Source organism: Linepithema humile, chromosome 4, assembly GCF_040581485.1.
Source record: "Linepithema humile isolate Giens D197 chromosome 4, Lhum_UNIL_v1.0, whole genome shotgun sequence".
NCBI lineage: Eukaryota > Metazoa > Arthropoda > Insecta > Hymenoptera > Formicidae > Linepithema > Linepithema humile.
This window is the reverse complement of record NC_090131.1, coordinates 19,761,638-19,785,307: the sequence shown is the minus strand read 5'-3', so window position 1 is coordinate 19,785,307 and position 23,670 is coordinate 19,761,638. Positions and strand designations below refer to the sequence as shown.

The 23,670-nt window shown below is 40.1% G+C and overlaps 2 protein-coding genes across 4 annotated transcripts in view; one reads left to right on the top strand and one right to left on the bottom strand.

Moving 5' to 3' along the window:
• Positions 1–23,670, bottom strand: part of pygo (pygopus) — a 90,085-nt gene that overhangs the window by 38,048 nt on the left and 28,367 nt on the right. Inside the window, exon 3 of the mRNA XM_012368161.2 lies at positions 5,908–5,962. The gene's annotated coding sequence lies outside the window, so the exon portion shown is untranslated. The remainder of the gene's footprint in view (positions 1–5,907; positions 5,963–23,670) is intronic.
• The window catches only part of LOC105672899 (lachesin-like), a 49,159-nt gene continuing 39,086 nt past the window's right edge, over positions 13,598–23,670 (top strand). The window contains exons 1-2 of one of the 3 annotated variants that reach the window (XM_067354544.1): positions 13,598–14,237; positions 20,683–20,816. In XM_067354544.1, coding sequence (XP_067210645.1) covers positions 14,173–14,237; positions 20,683–20,816 — 199 coding nt within the window. In that variant the 5' untranslated portion in view covers positions 13,598–14,172. The other 2 variants (XM_067354546.1, XM_067354545.1) reach the window with 2 other exon arrangements.

Genomic DNA, 23,670 nt, shown 5'->3' with positions numbered 1-23,670 from the left:
CTCGTCTTCGGGGAGTTCTCCGGTAACGAGGTTACACGGAGATCGAGCTGCACGGCGATGTGCAGCGAGGGCTGTGCGGTGGGATGCTTGGCGTTGTCGGTGCTTGCCTCCTCGCGCGCACTTCTCCTGTCGAAAGGATCATATTACCCGGGTGTGCGTCGTTGAAGAGGATGAGATCTCGCTGTCTATCCTTCCACCCCCTCTCGTCGACGTACAATTTCTCCGTCGTCGGTATTCACGGCTAATAATCGTCGCGGCAATCCCATTGTGTTCGCTCATATCTATATGTACACCGAAGAAGATTCCAAAACCACCACCATCACCACACTGCTACACACCTAAAGTCGGTTGCTCGTCCACGTAAGTTGCCCCCGGGGCAAGAATCCTCTCCGATATAATCCGCAAATCAATGTCATGATTGTTGAACTTATGTCTATTAGCGTGTATTTGAAAAAAATTTAATTAAATTTTTCTAAAAAATCAATACTGCAAATTATTTCTTAGAGCACAGAATATGATGAGATCATCATCAATCCTAGAAGTACAAATACGGCACGAAATACCGCAATTTATATTCGCCAAACTACATGAAAAGAAATATATAAGTCTAAAATTTTATTATTTTTCTTTTATTTAAAGTTACTGCTAAGGTAAAGTAATTGATATAATGCGTCTTTCAAAGTGGAGTTGTTAAAGTTTTAACAATTATATTAATAAATTTTGACAATTATACAGATATATTAATTATCTATTAATTAATTGATAAGTCTTTGCTTTGAAGTCAACTCTCTTTCCATTAAATGCTGAAGTATTTATAGTTTACCAGTCACAAGTCTATTAATCATAAATTGGCGTATGTTTGATATTACTTTTTACACACGTGTCGCCACGATAACGACGTTTGAGCTTATTGAGACACTTTTAACGGTCGATTGGCCAGCGACATATTGCAAGTAACATTGATAAGGCAACTTCCGACGTATTTGCTCGATTTTTGTAGGAAATAAAAAAACACGCTGAGCCATCAAAACCGTAAAAAAAAAGAAATGCGAACTGCAAGTTGCGAATTGCAAGTTCATACGATAAAGACGTTACGAGCTATGAAAAAAAATCGGAAATAAAACTTTCGAGATATCTCGATATTTTCAGCGGTGATCCAAATCGCCGGGGATCAACAAGGTATGATGAAGTGGTGCTTTCGCGAGTGGAGCAGCGCAATACGCTCTGTCAAAATTGTAATTTAGCTCAATACTAGAGGTACGACCGCTATTAATCTAAAAGGGCTTCGTCTCGCGTCATTGCATCCTTTCAATTCACCACAATTCAATTCACTTGTGACATATAACGCGTCTCCGCTAAAAAATTGCCTGATTTTTACATCGTGACAAAATGTTTCCATTATGAAAATGTAATGCAATTTGTAGAATTTAAACATTTTTTCTCGTTCTCTTCATTTCTCTCGTTATTAGAGTATTAATTTCGAAATTTTCAATTGTTTATCATTTTTCATTGGATTAATTCTATATCGTTAAGTATCCCTTAACTATTTTCCGGAAATATTTGCCTATGTTAAAGCGATACGATTCGCGACTACCTGCAGTATCTCATATAACGTTGCCGCGGGAGCTGAATAGTCGCATTGCTATGCGCGGCGCGGTGCTATTTTACGCTATTCCTCACAGCGCGGTACTTTTCACAAAAATCGATTTGAGAGTATCGACGACGCTACGTGCGAGTGTTTGGAAGACACGTTCGGTAAAAAAGAGAGGAGAACGTATCAGTAACGTCATTGCCCGATGTAAAAATCCAAAGTATTCTACGGTGACTTCATGCATTTTTATGCTTTACAATCGGTGTAATTGTCTCGCCTCGACCTCTTTGTATCGTTCATCGAGTTCCAAGCGTTTCGCATGAGAAGCGTTCAGGCGCAACGACGATCTGAACGACGAGACGAAATGGAAATTCGCGATTTTCAAATCCCTTATGCGCGTCGACACGGTGTCGGAGTGATTTTCCTTCGCGCCTCTTTTCCTTTAGCTCCCTTCCCATAAACCATAATCCTTTAATACCAGAACTGCGGATGAAACTGCTTCTGTTTTATTTCAAGACTTAAATCCGTACCGCATGTGTTCTCGATTGCGCATTTATTTATAATACTTATGTATTACAAGATTTTTCTTATCTCAATGAAAGATAAAAAATATATATATATAAAAATATTTTTTTAATATAAAAAAATGTTTTACATACTTCTATAAAATACTAGTTCTTCAAATTTATTTAAAAATTTACATTTATGCTTGTCGTATTTCTATTTTTTATTCTTAAAATGACACACATATTCCTCCTTTGAGCTTTTTCTTGATCAATTCGATCGCGAGTCCGCTGACGATCTAGCCAATCTGATATTGCACGAAAAGAACATCTTTTGTAGATCTCGCAGACGATCGATGTGGGTGTTCGTGCATACATTTCGGTCAAAGTGTCCGCCGAAGTAAAGAGCGCGCGTTCCCCGCTTGGAGGTAGTCTACGTGGCCGGAATGTTAACACCCCCGCAGGCGAGAACTCTGAATAATTTTGTAAATAGCTGCGATTCACGTGTCTCTCTATCCCTTCCCTCCCTCCTCGCGACCGTCTTCCTTTTCTAATTTCTGATCCGGGCCTGCGGTAACAGCGTGCCAAGTCACACCGTCAGTGCTGCTTGTTTTAACTTTGTTTTAACTTTAAATGGACTTTCATAGACGGCGTAGAAAGATATTAGTTGCCGCTGTAATTTTGTTTCGCCGCGCACGGCTGCTTTTTGCACCACCGCGCCCGCGCTCGCGCCCCGCATTTGCATCGCCATAGCGATTTATAATAGACTTATATTTGGGTCAATCGAGCTAATTGTAGAGGTAAATGCAACGTAATTGTAGGATGGAAATTTAACCTCACCACTGCCGCCACAATGTCGGTCTTTGTGAAACCACTAATACTTCATTCATTCCTATTATTGCCGAACGTTGTTCATGAGCACTTATCTAATTACAAATTAGATTGAATATTAAAATTACAGATTAAATTGAAATGTCATTTCTCGATTATATCCTGATTTTATATCTCTGTATGAAGAATAGAACAGAATAATATATCGCACAAAGTGGAAACCATTTTGTAATAAGCACCAAGAGAGAATAAGTCATCATCTCTTTAATAACTTTATGATCGTTATTAATTATAATTTCATTGAAAAATATCGTTCTATATCACATCTACTTAATCGAGACACCGATTAAGGATATAATAAATGCGTTATACTTATCACTTTTACCAATTACTAAAAATGTGTTTGATATCTACGTAAAAGAAGATTGTTAAATATTATTAATCTAACCCTTTGTGTTACATTTTATATATTATATTTTTTAATATTAATATATTTCAGATCCACGTACGTTTCAAACAGAATACCAAAGTTTACACAAAAATCAGGAATAGCAATTCTCAGTCTGCGAGGCAAAGTTTTTTTTTAACAAAAAAAACTGCTACGCGAGTTTCGTAATTTTTTCATTTTGCAAAACCAAGCAGAGCGTAAACTAAAAAGACTATATTTTTAACCGCCGTATACCGGGGAAAGATCCCTCTCTCGCAATATCAGAATGCAGGAGTATCACTAGACGTCGTTTTAGCGATTGAGGAGAGTCTCGCGTGCGGAGAAGTAGCTGCCGCATTGAATGGCGTGCGGCGGCGTCGCTTTGACAGAGCGGCCGCCAACGGGGAACTTTCTATAGATATCCGGAGATATCACGAATTGCATCCGGACCGGGACTGCTCTCGCCCTTCTCCTTCTCCTCGTCGTCGACGTCATCGTCGTCGTCGCCGTCGCCGTTGGTGGCATAACTGTCCGCGCACGCCATCTCGGATATCTTCGTACGTATTCGTCTGAGGTGGTCCAAGGCGTGACGCGTTGCGAACTTATACTTGCAAAGTGATTGCACGGGAGAGTCCGGCCGAAGAGAGGAAGAGAGAAAGAGAAAGAGAGAGAGAGAGAAAGAGAGAGAGAGATAAAGAGAAACCTCGGGTTCACCGCGGCAGAGCGACAACGACGTCGACACGCTCGTTTGTGCCGTTCACGCTGCTTGCATCGCTTGCGCCGCTATAGCATATCGTGACGCGTTAATCCCCGCGCTCTCGCAACTGAATTTCATAGGATTGTACGCCGGCGATTGCCGCCGCGTTACGCCGAGCGACACACAATAAAGCCGCGCGCGGCAATTACGGCGTCGGAACTTGCACGGTGAAGCGAACCCGCTTATTGAGAGGCTAACGTAGTTAGCTTCATTCGCGGACGGCCGTTAAGGTATGATAACGACGTTATTACTCTCTCACGAGGAGACGAAAGGGCGAGAAGATGGGAAGATGAGAGAGAGAGAGAGAGGGGAGAGAAAGCGAGAGAGAGCTAGCGCGATTCCTTCGTACGGGCGGCACGTCGGGCAGATTTCTTAATTAATTAACGTAATTAAAGTATTCAATTATTACGAGAGACAATTATCGCGCGATGTTCCCTCCTTCTAAACGGCGGGGTGGGAGCCCGAGCGTGACGAGCTAAAACCCCCGGAGGACCCATAACTTCGCCGTACGCCGTATCCGCATATCCAAAGCCCCGTCGCCGCGCTGCTCCTCGGAGATTCCACCGCGAGGATAGAGCCCTTTTATCTGCGAGAATTATGAGCGCGGATAATTTTACGCGACCCCGTTGTAAAACAACGCGTAAATACGCGGCACCCGGTCGCGCGATGACAAAAAAAAAACGACAACGAGAAAAAAGCAAAGAAAGGGGAAGTCGCCGCTCGCACGCTTCCATTTGCATGAAGATGTGTCGTCATCGTGCTGTCGTTTGATCAGCCGCGATACATTAATATATATCGATCGAAGCGTGGTTTCTCCACAAAAGGAGGGGAGAACAGCGCGTCACCGATCCAATTTTCTTATTCTATTGGATGCGGGGCCATAAACGAAATACGCGTCGCGAAATCTCCCGCAGAAATCCGGCGATATCCGTATATTCAAATTTCGACCGGCGATTTCTACTCTCAGAGGATGCTCCGTGATACCAGCTTTTTTCCATTTCGGAGCCCCCAAACTTTCCAACTGTCATTACAATCGTACGTTCTTTTGTTATGCACAATCGACGCTGAAAACTAATGGAGTACATTTAATCTAAATATTTCTCTCGTGTGTAAATTGAGCAAAAATATCAATTTTCCACGTGGAAAATAATCTCAATAATTCAATCTGAACAAGATTCGTGGGGTTGAATAGAAAGCTATCGCGAGCCGGACAGTTTTGCGGAAGAGTTCTGGCTAGCTCGTCGCCGTACGATGTGCGTCGATGAGTAGAAATACGCGGGCGCAACCCCGAGGCAAAGTCGCCGCATATTAATCCCGTACGAATGGCACGGCATTGCGAACATTTCTCTCCTTCTCCCCGTTTTTCGCCCCTTTTTTTCGCTATCGAACCGCGAAGCTCGGCGCGTTATTTTTTTATTTTAAAAATAAATATACAGAACGTGAGAGTGAGAGAGAGAGAGAGTGAGTGAGAAGGGGGAGAGGGGAAGAGGTTACCCCGCGAGAGCACGGCAGAGGCGGTGGAACGCCGGGCGGGAGAGACACTCTCTTGATTAAAACCATCGATCTCTCACCGGGATTACGGATGCATTTAGAAATCAACACACGCGGCCGCGCGCACACGCTCGAACGCATCTTCCCCGCGCCTGCGACGCGCCTTCCAATGATCATCTCGCTTGCCCTTGGATACTTGACTCTTACGTATTTACGTCATTCATCGACCGCGAAAAATGCACATTTTTTTAGCGGGTGAAGAAAAGCGAATGTAATGCTACAAAATGGGTTTCTTTGACACCCTTACCTTTTCGTTGATCACTCGCTATTCCGATATTTGTGTTTGCCATTCATTTAGATTCCTGAAAATTAAAGAAAACATTATTTTACTTTTGATAAAAAGCTGCTGTTACAGCCGGTTGTTAAGAACTTCTCGCGGAAGTTCCGGAGTTTCATAACATGGAAAAATTAATAATGGTATATTATGAAAGCCTTGTAAATTTTTGCAATCAAACCATCACTACAAGATATGCAGAGTTTTTTTGTTGCAAGAGAGCAGATATTATTAATAATATTATCACACAGTAATAGTGATTGGCGTTTTTTATATTGGATTTCGCAGTGCTGTGCCAACTTTATTTCCGTATTCGACGAAATAAGCGCTGTAACATGTACAGGATATATGTAGATAACATAATATCAATATTAACATATAGCGTTTCACCAATATTCACGCAACTTTTAATGGGCTGAAACCCTATTTGTGCCTCCATGTAACGCGAACGGTAACCGCTACGGTAATTATAAATATTCCAAGGGAAATTTGATTTTGCCATTCCCGCATTTCGACGAAAATCTGTCTGTAGTCTGTTGATCAACAAACCGGTATAATTAAATTAACGGCAAAAACATCCAATTTCGCGACAGTTAATACCCTGTTTAGGGGGTGTCCGAAAGAATCGTATTCGCGAAAATAAATTTACTCAACTATTCGATTAACTAAAAAAACGAATTACACTGTTTGTAATCTACCTGTCTGTCGAGCAATTTTCCGAAAACCATTTTATTCTTTAATCAATCATTCACGAAACTATTGCCCGCAATATAAATGTACCGCAGCGTTTCTACTATTAAAAAAAAAAATAAAAATAAAAATTATTTACCGAACCGCATACTTTGTATATCGAGTTATCCCGCTTGATGATGCAGAGAGGAAGCGATGTCGCGCCGAGTCGATTAATATTCCGTTCGGATCTTACCCGCGTCCACCCCTTCGTTCTCTTAAAACCACGAAATCCTCGTCTCTGCTGTTACTAAGGTAACCGTACACCGACGCGAAATTACTCGTAAAACGATCGGCGAGACGGGAAGGGAGGAGAGGTGGAGGTGCGAAAACGTTCCGACAATTTTACGATCTTCGAGAAATCGCCTTGCGGCACGTCGAGTTCTTGCTCATCGGCCGAATTGTCTTTTTATCGCGGTCGGCTTATTCCGCCGCTTAATTTCGGTTCGGCACCCGGTACATTTAACGTTCCTCTCGTTGCGCACCACCGATGCACGTCGATGCACATGTCGTCGCCGCGACGCACGACACCGGCACCGACGTATCGACTTGCATTACATACGGCACATATACACACACACACACACCCACACACGTAAATACACATATACGAGCGGATCCACTCGAACGCATATACATATATGCTTGAGCGCACATCATTCGTACGACCGCGATACATACACTGTCATCTGAAAATTTCAGCATAGAATGCAAGCGTGCATTAAGCGTAGAAAAGAAGATTACGTACCTTAATATGTACCTCAATTAAACGGCGGAAAAGACAACGCATACGCGATAAAATTTAGTACACTTGTTCAAATATGTCTTCTGATGTGTTTATTTAATATAGGTATTAATATCAATAATAAAAAATATAATTACGACTGTTTGCAGAAGTGCAAGTACGATATAAACGTGATAGATTAACTTTTATCTTAAGACTCTCATGGACGGCAATGTACACGTGGCTACCTGTACGCGACGTGTGCGGTGGCGAAGATAAGCTGGTGAAAATACGCGAAGTCACGTATTTTATGAAATATATACCACGGACGCGTGCGCTTATATATACACGTATAGATCCCGGAAACGCGGGCGGTACGCGTGTGCAGAATTTCGGCGGCATTAGTAGGTTGCGCGAAAAGGTAAACGCATTTTCCGGATGGGCTCGCGTAGGGAACGGCACGTGTACAATCCTTCCTTTCCTCCACACAAGGATACCGCAAGCGACAGATCAGACTTACGCTTCTGTGTATTGTGCGATGTGTACACATGAGAGAGCTTGAATATAATTTAAACGTGCGCCGCGAATGCAAAATAGAAGGAACCTTATAGTGAATTAGGCAACATTACTTTGCTACAAGCATGACAAAATTGAATAATGCTACACAAAGAGTATTAGCAAAAATATCGCGAATTAAGAGAATAACTTCTTTCGGATGGACTGGTTTTGAGAGAAATATCGAGCAGACAATAACGGGAAACCTATTAAACAAAAAGAAACAAGAGAGGATCTTATGAAACGAAAAATCATCTCCGGGTATTGCTTATCGCTGCCATCGGACAAAGTATCGATATCACCTTTAATATCGGTAAGTGTATATCGATGTCAAAATGTCGAAATATCACCGGAAAATCATCGATGCTTTTTACTATTGCAGCGTCGGCGGCCATAGTTATTGCGGACTGACTGAAAGTTAACGGCAATGTGAACGGACGTGACGAAATCCGATATTAAACCCGGCAAATAAATCACTCTCAGATTTATGCAGTGAGCCCGGAAAAATATTTTCGAAGTACGCGACGAGCGCGCACTTCCGCACGCGAGTTTTATTTTCCAAACGTGATCGAACAGACGTTGTTATTGAGTACAGCGGACGTATTCGAGCAACGAGCACGATATCGCAGTGATATCGTGGCGATATTCCACCCCGAAATTAATTCGGTGCACCATGTTTATTTTCCTTGGCGTCTCTTAATGCTGCAAATATCAAATGTGTGATATGAATTTCCGCGATTTCGATAACACTGCATTTTATCGACTTTTAACGGGATCGTGTTACGACGGAAATATAAAAAAAAAAAAAAAAAAAAAAAACAACAAGTAGGGATGTTAACGAGGGTGAAACATGAGAGCAAAAGAAAAGACAAGGGCGCCAGTATAAAAGTACAATCTTCGTTACTGTTTTCAATTTTCATTAGGAATATAATAATGCGTTTTGGACTTAATTAGCGTTTATAAAGTACGTTAAAGCGTTTTACCGCGCTGCGAGCTTTTTGCCGCGCTACGGGATCGCAAAAGTCCGCCGGGATATTACGCTCCTTAAGCAAAGTTACAAAAGAAGATATCTCGCTGCCATCGTTTTACATCGTGCGCAGCTTTATAATGAAGTTTGCAGCAACCCCTGACCTTTCTCAACTATACATGCCACTTTATCACTATTCGAACATTTCTGAAGACTATTATTTCCTAAGTCCCCCTTCTTTCTTTCTCTCTCTCCCTCCCCCCCTCTCGTACGCAGCAGTAACTCGATATAATTCCGAGATCCAGATATAATACGGTTCTCGATATATTACAGTCGATAACAGTATTAGATACGTAACCGTGTAGTTGTACACAGCTACAGTCGTTTTACCCAATGGTAGAACCTTGTATTGCCTTCGATATACTTAAAGCTAGCGATTCAATGTAACGAAATAACAAAGTTTCCAGAAAGTGTCTCGATTGTCCATTTCCAATCATTTATGGTTTCTATACTCTCTGTACAGAAATTTTTATATATTTTCGTATTTGATAATACTTTATATATTATTAATGTTATTCGCTTCATTATTCTGTTCTAATATCTATTTGAATTGTATTATATTATATGTGATATGACTAGATTAATAAAATATTTAAGCATTTTTCAAATATTTAACGTGCAAGGAAATGTTAAATTATGTGTAACCTGATTTCCATTATTATTATTATCATTGTTATTCAATACAATGTATCAGTTTGTTAACGCGGAAGAGAAAGCTGTAGGTAATATAGCTCGACTTTGTGATAATTGCTTCGATGCGTTATGGGCCGGTGAAACCAAAATATAGTTTAATTTAACTGCAACCAAAACATGGTGGTTACATCCGTAATAGATTTGCAGTTTCAGCGACCGCATTCGATACACATGTCATTTTACTAATTACAGATACCGGAAGCGGTAAAGTATTTAATTGGCCGGTCACGGACACGATAAATGCTGAGCTTCCGGTTCGCTTGGCTTTTTTCTCGCTTCGAAAACGGATCCGAAACATTTTCAATAAAATGCCCAAAAGTGCATACGCAGCTGCTAAAATATTCGTGGTTAGCGAAATAACGGCAAGAATATCGTAATTATTAATTATTAATGTGGTCATATATTGATTATATTAATTAAATAAAAATATAAACAAAAGCAATATTATTTCAAATAGAAGCGCAAAACAAAGATATATTATGTTTCGCATAAGAATAGTTCGTTGCTTGTTATAAAGCATTTGTATTATATTTTGAAAGATGCACGTGTAAATTTTGCCCTCACTGCCACGACAGATACCATAAATACAGATACAATATGGAATATGTATCTATTATTTTATAATTTGTATGAATAAATGTTATTATATTCACATTTAGATCATATCATATCATATCATATTTTATACATCATATTATGTTGTATTATATTATATCGCATTATATCGTCATTTATTTCACAGATAATAAATGCTCTTTTTCGATCATGCGTTTATATAGCATATATAAACGCCACACAACTTCTCTGCTTGTACAAAAGGAAATGCTTTACCCCCCCCCCCCCCGAGAAATAAGCATATGCTCCAATATCTTCATTCGTATTTCTCGAAGCATTTCCTTCGATGAATAAAGGCAAAAGCATTTGCTGCAGTTTATTCATACGATCCAATATCTTCATTCGCCTTCCTCGAAGCATTTTCTCCCTACAGATAAAAAAGGGAAATACCTCCGCTTCGCTTTACCCGCGTTACCCATTAACTTATTGCCAATTTGCGAAGCATCGGCGACGGCGGATGATTACGTGTCATGTCTCTGTACTTGAAGAGAAAGAGGAAGAGAGTTTCAACATATTGTTGTAATCAAGGAAATAAGCTGTACAAATTACAAAAGAATATAAATTCAATTGAGAGTTTTCAAATACAATAATGGCAAAAGTATAATTGTATATAACATATGTCATAAATTTATGTTACAATAAAGCACCGTCGTATCTTCACATAAAAGCTCGTGCATTTTTTTTCAAGATTTACGTTACTTTACTACACAAGTGTCAATCTGACTGAATTTATTCGTGCGTTTCCAATTTACTTTGATAGCACGCATCCATAATTCCGAAGCGTGGCAGATTTTTTCCCCGCAAAATCACTCTCCGAACTTATTGTTACATCTCTTCGCTTGTCAGATGCAGCGACGTGAATCGTCGTTGCATAACGATGCAGCCCGCATCCGTTCGTGCTTCCGGGTCTCGCGCGAAGCTTCCGCAGCGTCGTTTCCGAAGTAACGAGCCATTACTCCCGGTCAGATTGAGGCTGAAGTTGCAGTATGTTTTTTCGATAATTACCAGCGCCATATAACCCCCCCGCAACTCCCACCCCGACCTCCTATCCAGCGCAAACGAACGTCCACCGCTAATATTAAATCAGGCGGCGAAAAAGTTGGCCGTTACTCCTGATATCGAGCGTCCAATTATCGCCGACGCTAAATCAGTTCGAAGCGTTGTTTCCACCTGCAGAGAGGGCCCCCTATTAAAAGTTAATGCATTTGTCACACGACCCATAGCACCCCCACGGTATGAACAAACACATACAGACATATTCGCGGAAGAGCGCGCGCGCTTTCGCTGGTTGTTAGGTTTTTAATGGATTTATGATTGAGGAGCGCGACCTAAAAAAATTCTCAACCCACTGGGCAGCGGGGAAACGAGCATCGCAAATGAATACGGTTAATCTCGTTGCGTCCCTTCATCACGAAGCAACTCGACGCGCGCGGCGAGAAGGGAGAGGGGAGAGGGATGCTCGGCTTGCACTTCATCAGCCCGCCTTTCTTTTAATAAGCACATCGAGCTTCGTGGTGAGCTTACTTCTCTCTCTCTCTCTCTCTCTTTCTCTCTCTCTCTCTCTCTCTCTCTCTCTCTTTTTCTCTCTTCCTGTTTCTTTCTTATTTTTTTTCCCCTCCACGTCAAAACGCGCTTCTAACCACTCTACATTTATCACCGCCCACTGCAGCTTAAGCGGCAATTTTGTTGCGCGCTATGCATGTGCTTGCTTTAGCCGTCCCCCCCGGGCAATCCCCTTAATGTATACTTTTTCTCACTGTCATAATTGAGGAGCCGACCGAGGAGGAGGCCGCGGCGCTATCCTCGGGAATGTTCTTCTCTCATAAATTCCGACCTTTACGCCTCGCGCAAGTTGCGCCGCCCTTTGTACCGCGACGTGCCTCGTGTTACGATATTAGAAAAAATTTTCGCGATTTTTCATAAGCCCCGGATCTCTTGCGCTTCACCGGCGATGCTGGCCGTCCCGGACTTTCGGTTAATTCGCGAGTATAATTTTATTATTGAGAGGATGTATTTCAATTAATGTGTACATCTCTATTTACAAAAACCGAATTAATAACTGAAATATGATTAAAAAGAGTTTCGAGTATTATTTTACAAGCTTAAAAAATTTTTCTGATCGTATAACATTTGATTTGCAACAGTAGTTACTTCGATTACCTTGCATCGTTATTAAAAAATTGATAAAGTCACGCAATATTGGCCTTTATAAAAAATATCATTAATTATCCATTCAAATGAATAACGAGAAATGTCTTTAAAAAAAATGTCAAGAGATAATCGTTTGCTAATGCGCGACGTATGAATCGATTGAAACATTTTTCGAGTTTCTCCCGTACCTATTCAAAGAGCCCAAGAAAGAACTGCGTTGTACAAGCGATGTATAATTTACGACGACGAAAAAATGGATATTTTACCGCGACGACGAAAAAATGGATATTTCACCGCGACGACCATTTAACTTTGCATGAGACTGCCCAAAAGATACGCCGGTGCACCTGAAGAAATACAAGTCCGATATCCCGAAGTGAAATACGCTTATTCTCCTCTAAAGAATTTCGACTGAAAACAATCTTTCGACGCCGCAGTGTCTGTCTCGTGAATTGAAAGTAAGCATCTCACGATGTCTCTCGGCAGCTTCTTAAAGTAACTTTTAATAAGCTAGACGAGTAGCTAATTACATTACTTTCAGCTTGGCCCTTATTTGGCGTGTCTTTATAGCGGCATTTAATTCCCGCTAAACAAATTTCCGATTTGACGGATTTCAGCATTAAAGTCTTCACTATATAAAACAGGTTCGGGATCCACTTCATCTTATGCTCTCTGAGATGGCATATCTAAAAGCTTATTACAGATATAACATTATACGGTTATGTAACCTTTTCAGAAAAGCAGTACTTTCTTTTATGATGCGATTCATTTTCTTCCTTATCTTGAAAACTTAAAATTATCATTCCAGAAGAAAGATAACATCCTATTAAAATGAAACAAGTTGTAGCTATCAGATTAATGTATCTCCTGCTGTACCACTCTCTAAATTTCACTTCTGATTAATATGACGAGCGGTTAGCCGCAATTATTGAAACTACGTACAAATTGTCCCTCGGTCAATCTCTCTGGATTCACATCGATCGAATTCGTCGCGTGCTATCTCCCGAGATTAAACTCGTGCTTTTGCGGTGACTCGCCCGTCAACAATTAGCGAAAAAGCGAGAATGCGCGCACGACCGCATCCGGTTTGATCCGTGTCGGCGTGTCATCGTCACCATCGTCGTCGTCGTCACCGTCGTGCTTTCTCCTCATTCCCCCGTCTTTGACATAGCGCGATCGGCACTTCAGTCTCGGGCTCTCTTTTTCCCGCTCGTCAGCCGGTCGAGCACCAAAAAGGAGGACGTTTTGACCGAGGCGCTTTATCGAGGGGCAAGCTGCCCGATCGACAATATCTCGACAATTCACCCTCCAGCGGAACGCTGCCGATTTCGACCGTTCTCCTCGTCGCCACCACCTCCTCCACAATACCTCTCATCCCCCCCATTCCGCCTCTCTCTTTCTCTCGTCTCTCCCGTTCCTCATATTTCTCTCCATTTTATTTTTCCCCGGAAGGAGAGCCGGCAGCTCGCGGCTGCCGTACATTCGCGCCTCCCACTTTTCCGGCGCGGCGGTCCGCATGTATCAAAGGTACATAATAAATTGAATATTATATCCAACGACGCGAACGAGAGGATGGAGAGAGAAAGGGAAAGAGGAGAGAGAAGATGAAGATAGAGAGAGCAAGGAGAGGCAGCGAGAAAGAAGAAAAGCGGCACCGTATAGTCCTGCGGGCCTGCGCCATGCGAGTCGAGCGCGTCCCGTTACGGCGAGCGTCCCGACGCCGACTCTCTCGACTCGCTCGACGATGCGACCAGCTCGGCGCAGTCAGTACACGCGTCCCGACGCCCGGGGATGCGTCTGCCGGCAGAGGTATAGTTTTGCCGCGCGAGCCGTGTCAATCGTGCGGGTCGGCATTCCGCCGGAAAGCGTGTAAAATTCGCGAGTTCAATACAAAATAAAAAAAAACGGAGAAAAAAGTGCGCGGACAAAGGAGTCAAAAATAAGAATATACGCGCGTATGGCGCGTCGGATCGCACTCTTACCAGTATAATGCTACACTTTTTTCGCGAGGTAATTTTCCTCGATAAAATTATTTCTGTAAAAAAAATTTTTTCGTAAACAATAAGTAATTTAATAGTAAAATAATTGATCTTCAATTTATGCGTTGCATTAAACAGTGATATACATTTAAAATTTAGGATTTATTATGATTGAAGTGAGATTAAGATTTTTTTAGATAGCAACTTTTTAACGACGGGTGATTTTTGCAATTTTAACGACATGTGTGTCTCTCATGTGAGATCAAAGCAAAAGACGTGAGAGGAAGCTATGTCCGTGTTACCTCAAAGTGCAATTGCAATGCAGTTGCGATCTGTTTACGTGATAAGTTGACTCGATACAGAACATGGCAGTCAGGATTTCAAATAAAAATCGGTCGACGCAAATAAAACCAATGTTGCTACAACATTACGGTAAACGATACTATTAAAAGGACATTTTGGAGCATTTCACACAAGGTGTGAATTATTGCGCTATATTTCACGTTATGCGTGGGTGCTGTACTTTAGATATTCTTTTTTCCTGCCGTTACGACGCGCATACCGTACTTTTCAACGAGCACAAAGATACAAAGTGTACGAGAAATAAAGGCGCACTTATATGATGATTTTTACAAGGTAAAAGCAAATATATTTGACGAATAACTCCAGTAAATTTATACTTCAAAAATAAATTTAACATGGAATTTTTTACTAAAAATTTTCAATGTTTTATACACCAATGTTTTATACGTCAAGTATCAATGTTTTATACGCAGAGTCATACTTCTATTAAAAACATGATTTTTTAATAAAAACCAATTGTTTTATGAAATATTTATTTATTTTCATATTAGTATTAAAAATTGAAATAAATATTAAATTTTACCTGAAGAATAAAAACTTTCTATTAGTTTATATAGAAAATAATAATTATATATAGAGAACAAACTCATCAAAATTCCTCTTACAATTAAAGTCGCGCTTGACTTAATTAATGATATTATCACTTTTATTGAAAAAAGATTAGTTTTCGATAATATCGCATATGGCACGAAATGTTTCCATTATCGAACACTTCGCATATGGACATTAAAAATGCATTCATTCATATCTTGTCAGACTTGCAAAGAAAAATACGCGATATCTATCCAGATAAATGAAAGAGAACTTAGAAAAATATATACATGTTTATATATATAAATAAAATTTCCAAAAGTTAAAAAATAATTATAATATAATATACAAAAAACATTAAAATTATTTTATCAAACAGAAACAATCTAATATAGATTAATATTTGCGAATAAAGAAAAGTGAATATCTTTTACTATAAAATCACATGGACGTATTTTCAGAAAATCAGTTGAGAATGTCTCAACGCCGTCAGACAATCCATTATAAATATGAAACATTTTTCTATATATATTCTATATACTTATTTCTTTCGAAACGAAATTTCCTATGCACTATGGCGCTTATGATACTCCAAATGTCGCGCAACGATGCAATTATGTGAATTCACTGTCGCGAAACGTTTAGAGCAATTCTATTCAATGTGAACAAAATGATGTTTATGCACGATTCGCCCACGATACCCGAATTAATTCGTTTTCACACAATGCCGGTCGTTCGTAGAACGGACATATGTCCGTCCGTGATATTATATTCTAGAATTATTCTTCGCATTATGAAAGAGTGCCGGAGAGGGAGATAGAGCGATTCAGTGCGGCGCGGTGGCCGGAATAAATCATTCAGAATGATATAACGTCGTCGATGCGGCGGATCGCAGATCGCGGAAATCTCTGGCGCGCGCGGGGCGAAATCAAATCTGCCGTATTCAGCGGGGTGTATTATCATAAGAAAAAAGATTATTGAGAGAATGCGCCGCCGAGATAAAGTCTCTCTCTCTTTCTCTCTCTCTCTCTCTCTCTCTCTCTCTCTCTCTCTCTCTCTCTCGGTAAATTGATCAGCCGTCCGAGAGTTTTTCCGCAACGTCGTTTCGAACGCGATTAACCTCGGGGCTCGGACGCGATTTTCGGGCGGTAAGGATCGATTTATCGAGCCCGGATCTCAACGAGGCAGGCTGAAGTGAACGACTATTAGGGATACGACAATTTAAGCCCGCCCGACTAAACCAGTAAATTCTTTCGTCGTATATCACTTTTTATATTTTCTATTCGGATTCTGGTGTGCGCGATAGGGATCAATGTCACTTCGGGTTAGCATCCCCCTCGTGTTTCACGTGTATCGCTGTCATTTTATCGTATTTCATAGCGATCGTTGCGTATTATTCTGTCAAATGTTCTATTGATCATGCAACAAAAACCGTCCACGTACGAGAATGCTGTGGAATTTTGGACTAAAATTTTACTCAAATAAGAAGAAATTAATATAAGGTTTACTTAAATATTGTGCTAGTGTTTCTGTTAAATATGGGCAAAAATTGAAGCTGATAGAAGCTGACAGATGCCAATTTATTTGAACGTTTTATTTAAAATACAGACAAAAAAATCCTCAAAATCTATAAGTGAAATGATTACAAATTAATAAAAAAGAAAAATGTCAATTATATATCTTTAAAAATAGTAATAAATTGTGCTAAAATAAATATAACGTAATATATCAAATTAATTAAATTATTATTATTATTAATATTGACTTCAAATTTCATAGAAAAAAAGAATAACGCTGTACGTTCAGTTTCCGTCAATTTTAGACAGTCTGCCACTTTATTTTATTGCAAACTACATTTTTTATTTCTGATGTTTTTATCTGTTTATAAAAATAACAACATCTGTGCTATTGTGCCACAATATGACGGCCATGGTGTAGTTTCAATTTAGGCATTTTTTTTTTTTATACGCTGAATATAAAAGACTCAAGAGAAGAACGTATGTACAGAGCTTCTCGCTTGCGCCGATCCTTTTTTTCGGAAAATTCCCGCAGTAGAATGAGAACAGGAAACTTCCACGATCATTATTCCACTGCGAGGAGTGAATTTACGTTCGCAAGAGGAAAATTTGGTCGTATATAAATCTTCGCGTTTCGTGTTTCTCGTTTAGCGTTTCTCGGATTTTAGCATTTTCCCTGAACGCGGTTTCTATCACGCGCTGCTGCGCGGCGATTGATATTCTAGATCGGCAGTATAACATTTGCCTGACTCTTCTGCCTGCGGCGATTGTTTGCGGGCAAACATCCGGATCGCAGCGAATGCGCCTAAGAGGAGAGCAGCAAATGAAGTTTTACTTGCACAGCGCACGACGGATCGTCTTTATGGATGTTGATATTGCCAATCTCTCGGCGCAGCGAGCGGCTTCCGATAATGGGGCGAAGATCAGATTTATAGGCGCAGGCTTTTACTTCGCGCCTTACACAGAAAATTACCTCTGTGAGGTAGGCGGCTGCTGCGGATATTGCGATGTCAAAAATAAGCACGAAAGGGAGAAAGAGAATGAGGGAGTAAAAGCAAGATTGTACAGCAAAAAACGATGCTAATAATGCAGCGAGTAATGATGAACTGGGATAATAAATTCAATAAAAGCGTATGAGAATAATACGTCCGATCGAAGAGACACGAGGCATTCGGAGGCTGGATAGGAAAAATATTTTCAGAGCAAAAGAGAGAGAAAAAGATCGAACAGTGGAAATTACAGCAGCGGAAATGGAGCGAGAATTAAACTCCGTGGCGCAGATTAAAATATTTTCACGCGGCGATAATTGAGGAATAAAAGATTTTCGCTGCGCTCGAATAAATCAAGTTCTCCTTGGGGTGCGCGCCGGATTTTTCTCTTCCCGTATCTTATCGAATCGAGATGCCGCCAAGATATATGCGCGATCTTTAGACGGAACACGAAGATATTCCGTTCGTATCGTTGAATTCATAAAATAAGAAGGGAGAATAAAAAGCAGACGTCAGGCGCTAAGAGAGAACACGCCTGAATTTATCCACGCAAGATCGATCGCGATCGACGCGATTTTACTTTATGATGTGCCGAGGATTAAAATCGAGAGCGCGCAGATGGGATCGAAGTAAAGAGACTGGACTAAAATCTCGATCCGAAATATTTTTTTACACGCACAGATAACCAAACGCGCCAGACGAGAGTTTAGCTCCCCGCTCGGCCAGGGAGCTAAACTCGAGCTCAACAGCTTGGCCCCGGGTTTTTCCCTTAACTTCCATCAGATAAAATTGCAGGAGGAGAAGCTGCTTCTAAAGACTCGAGAGAAGGTAAAAGAAATAGGGAAGTATCCCCGGTCGGGAAGTGAGACTGAAATTAAGAACCGGAGGCAGCGACGGAGCGACGTTGAAAATATCCCGACTGACGGTGATATTCGAAAATACGAGTACCTCCCATGCGATATAGAAATGACGAAAATAGTCAGAGCGGGAGATATAATATATCAAATGTTTCTCCTCTTGACCTTTATCTCGTCCCAAATCACGATGCTTTCGCCGGGAGATCTTTCACTTCGTTCCGAGCCTCGCGAGGACCATCGATCACACGCAAGCAAGATGGGACAAAGAGCCCCATAATCTGACATCGATGTGTGCGAAGAGAAGGACTGACAGAAAGCGGGAAAGAGAAAAAAAAAAAGAAAAGAGAAACACCGTGGAAGAGAACCGAGAGTAACGAGGGTCGGAGCGAGACAGGACTCGAGGAGAAGTTTTCATTTAGTCCTGTCGTAAATAAGAATGTGGGCGTATAAGCACGGACGAGGAGGTGCGCTAAATTCCGTCTCGTACGTGGACTGAAATCTCCGCCGCTAAATGGCCGAGGTAGTTATTTACGAGACGACGTAAAGGATAATTGTCCCGCGCGTGTTTCCTCCAAAGGACGACGACGACGAGCGATCGCAACCTAGGATGTATGGTCCAAGTCCGGCAAAACAGTTGCGGCCGATTTTCGTCGAACACATACATCACACGGAATTGCCACAAACTTAGCGTTTATACGTCACTTGACAAATGTATCGATCGAGAAGGGAGACAAGGAGAAGCGCACAAAACAACGTAAAAAAACTGACTGAAAGGAGAGTACACAAGAGAGTATATGGCGCGAGGAAAGTTCTCGCACACGTTAACCGGTTCGCCTCCTTCCGCCGCCTTCGGTGATTCGAAGGTAGCTCGGGGTGGTCTCACCCTCCTGCAAAGCTTCGTTCTCTCGTGATAGGCACGGCCGATTAAGTGAGACATTTTCCTCTTAAGTTTATAGTTTTTAGTGTTTTACTATACATTGTACATTTTATTAATCTCTCTATTATTTTTAATTTTCAATTGTTCTTACTGTTATTTTTATACTTTTCACTTTGTTATTATACCTCAACGCAACGGTACTGTTAATTATTAATACTGCACACATTATCCATAATTTTATAATCATAAGGATTCCTTTGTGTGTATGACATGATAAATTCCTTGTCTATTTACGCATTTCGTTAAAAAATTATGAAATTTTACTCGTGGAATATATTCAACAACACGTGGGTATATATAACATATGTTACATGAAGAAACGCACTGTAATATCACATGACGCGCGGTGTATTAATTTCAGTCAGAATTGTGAAATCGGGTTTTCTCAAGTGTTATCATCAATAAAATATTATTTTACCTTGGCAAAATTGATTTTTTGAAATACCAATTAATTTAGTAAAATATTTTCTACGGTTTTGCAAAATGTGAAAACTTAAACATCTATATTTCCAATATCTATAATAGTTTCGCAGGTATTTACATATAAACTTACTCCGTTCAGTGACGTATAAAACAAACTTTAAATCAAATAACGCGTTTTCAAAGTTTCAACGATCCCGAAACATGATATGCAACATAAAGCTTTGCATGGTTTATTAAATCTTTAAATATTCATTATCTATTAACCTATTTACTTATTTAGTTTAATACATGAATTTAAACGTTTCGAAATAAATCGCAAACAATTGGCGAGTGTGAATTATTATCATTCGGCTTACATTTATTTTGGTCTTTTATGATTAATTAATTAATTAATTAATTAATTAATTAATTAATTAATTAATATACGTTTGAATTAATGATAATCAAAACATATCACAATATGCGGAGAAACTCATCATATATATTGCACTTTGTAACAATTACTCCGCTAGTTGATCGAACTAGTAATTAATGTCAATTTGTACGAGAAATTTCCTCGTTGGTAGAAAAATCCAAGAGGTAGAAGACGCGACAAAATGAGACAGAGTGCGCGCGCGAGTCTGTTATTATCGCTCAGCTTTTCTTTCGTTCTTTTCAGAATGAGGGTGGCACGGCTATTACTGTGCTGCGTACTTCTCGAAGACTACAGCACCAATCTCGGCGGAACGGCAATTACCAGTGACGCCATGCGCCAGGACGGCCTCTCGTCCGCGACGAATCCGACGCAATCAGGTACATAACCCGTACATACTCATCTGCATACTACTGGTCGGGTTTCTTTTTTCCTCGCTCCTCCGCGACCCATGGAAAGATTGCGTAGACGAAAATTCCTGCTGGCATTAATGGCACGTACCGGGGAATGCGCGCGAACAAATATCCCCGTATTATCGCCGCGCGTAAAAATAAAGGACACTTGTCGCTCCGAAAGCCTTTCACTCAGTTCCCTCTAATAAACATTTGAGATTGGAGATTGGAGATTTCCCCCCCCCCCTTCCCCCCGCCTGATATATTTCAGTTAACATACGTAAGTAGAGAGGGTTCACGAAATTATTCGATATAACTAAAGTTATATCATGCATAAATTACCATACTTGTATTCAACGTGAATATAGATTACCCCCTTTCGTTGCTTCGCATAACTTACTAATTGAAATTGACTTGAACAAAAAATGATAAACCATTGTCATCCAAGCGTTCCATTTTCGATCTTATTCATGCATATTATCTTAAAACAAAGCTAAAACAAATATATTCGATTAAAATTTAATATTTGATATTTAATATTTACCTAATATTTTATGATTCAATATGCGCAAATATTATAAATATTCCTGTATTATTTTATCGACAAATTTTGTGACAATAGAAATGATTCACATCAGACACGATTCATTAAATATTAAAGCATTTTTCTGAATTGTTATCAAAATCTAATTCACGTGAAAAAAAAAGCAGATAATTTGATATGTGAATATGTGAAACACATAGCGGAAAAGTGCTTATTTCCTAAACATTTAACCTAAATGTGCGAAACCCTAATTTTGTTTCTTTCGATTGATCGGCTCGAATCTAGTGATATCGCAACGGATACCGTATTTTCTTTAAGTTGCGTCGATATGGTTTTTCAATTATTTGATAAGATCGTGTGTTCCATTCGTGTCAATGAGCGGATGTATTTGACCAGCAATAATTGGGGAGGGGAGGATTTCTTTACGTTGCGTGCCGAGCCGTAAATAAATGTCGTAACGTCACATGTTTCTTGCACGAGAGCAGATATCTACTCTACGACGTCTGAAGGGCTTCCCCGCGGAGCGCATAAAGCTTTGTGGAAAATCTGAATAATGCATTGTGAAATATTATCTATACGTGGTGGATTTATATGGTGTTTTCGCCGGCGATACGTTGTCTGCCTTTATCATAAAACCCGATAAACTTTGACAAAGAAAAGAGAAATTTCGTTACGCAAATCTCGATCCGACACGCTACAGCGTCGTATTGTCGTTAAAAAAATATACTGCTACAACATCAAATAAACGAAAAATATGTTGAAAAAAATTTAATATTTACGGCAACAAAAATAATCATAAAAATTTAATAAAGCTTTATATTAAAATTTGAATTGAAATTAGAATTATATGTCTAATAAATATTATATAAAAATGTAATATTAAATTATTTGTATTTTTTTCGAGGATTAGTAAAATTTTATGCAGTATTTCAACAAATTAAAGAGAAAGCGATTTATCATTATGTATTCATACAAATACAATGATAATACACTTCTCATATTTGCAAACAGCTGGATAATATAAGCTGCTTTTCGCGAATTCTCCAAAAGCCCCATTGTCATCTCACTTTTGACCTACCGACGGTCTTCCTGCATAGTTTCTGAAAACCATAATACCAGCGTAAACTCGAATTTAATGAGTAAATACATATACGAGCTTATAAAGCTTACTAAAACACTTCAAAGAGTGCATAATGACGTCAACGTTAAACGTAGCAGCGAGTTTGCCGAGCACACTCAATGCATGCAGATTTCATTGCCATTTATTTTTTGCGGATTGTTCAAAAGTCGCGGCTTACATGCTCGTCGGATCACCTTCATTTTTTTCTCTCTTTCACAGTTTCTGCACCCGGGAGCGCATTATCACAGCCGCGCGATATTTTATGAAGCTAATCGTCAGTGCATTCACAGATAGGCAGCCGGAAAATCCATGCATGTCAAAGCGCGAGTGTTTCCACGATATTCAGCTTTTTTTATTCATCGACGAAGATAATGGAAGCAGCGTTTTATTTCATACAAATATATAAATTGCGATAATTGAGATAAAAAGAATATAATAATTAATATAATTTATAAAATGTATATTGCGTATAAATGTATATACATTTGCAAATATTACTATATGTCATTTGGAGAAATTATATCTGTATCTCAGTTGTTAATTGAATATTTCAAACCTATTAAATGTTTTATTTGATTAGTTTATTTTATACGACAAAAGAATTAAGTTAAAATTATTTCACGTTACGCCGCGTTCATTCGGAACAAAACTTTGTCACGGAAAAGTCGCTCAATCGCGCGTATCTTGCAACTCGGCAGTGCCAAAACGCAAAATCGTCCGAAAGGTAAAAGAAGGGGAAACTAGACGGAACTTTTATCGCGAGTGATCGCGAGACGAGAGAGAGGTAAACGAGAGCGGGAGAAGAATAGTGCCGCGGAGAACATTCTCGTTGGCGGGGGGGATCGTCGCCGTCGTCGTCCTCGCGTCCGAAGTTGAAGTGGTTCTAGCCGGCCCGGCATTGCAACCGGGTCCATGCCGGTTAGTTCGCCAAGTTTTTCCTTTGAGGATGAAAGATATTAATTAAACTGTCACAGACACGGTAGCGTGCGCGCGCGGAACCCCTGCCAACTTTATTTCGCCACTTACAAGTTTACCACTTAGGCGCCAGCGCTCACGAAGGAGCGAGCGAGCGAGCGAGCGGCCGAACAGACGGGCGGGCGAACGGACTACTAGTCATCTTTTTACGACTTTAACGTGTGATATTTATGCGCACGATAGAGAACAAGCGGAATCGTGAC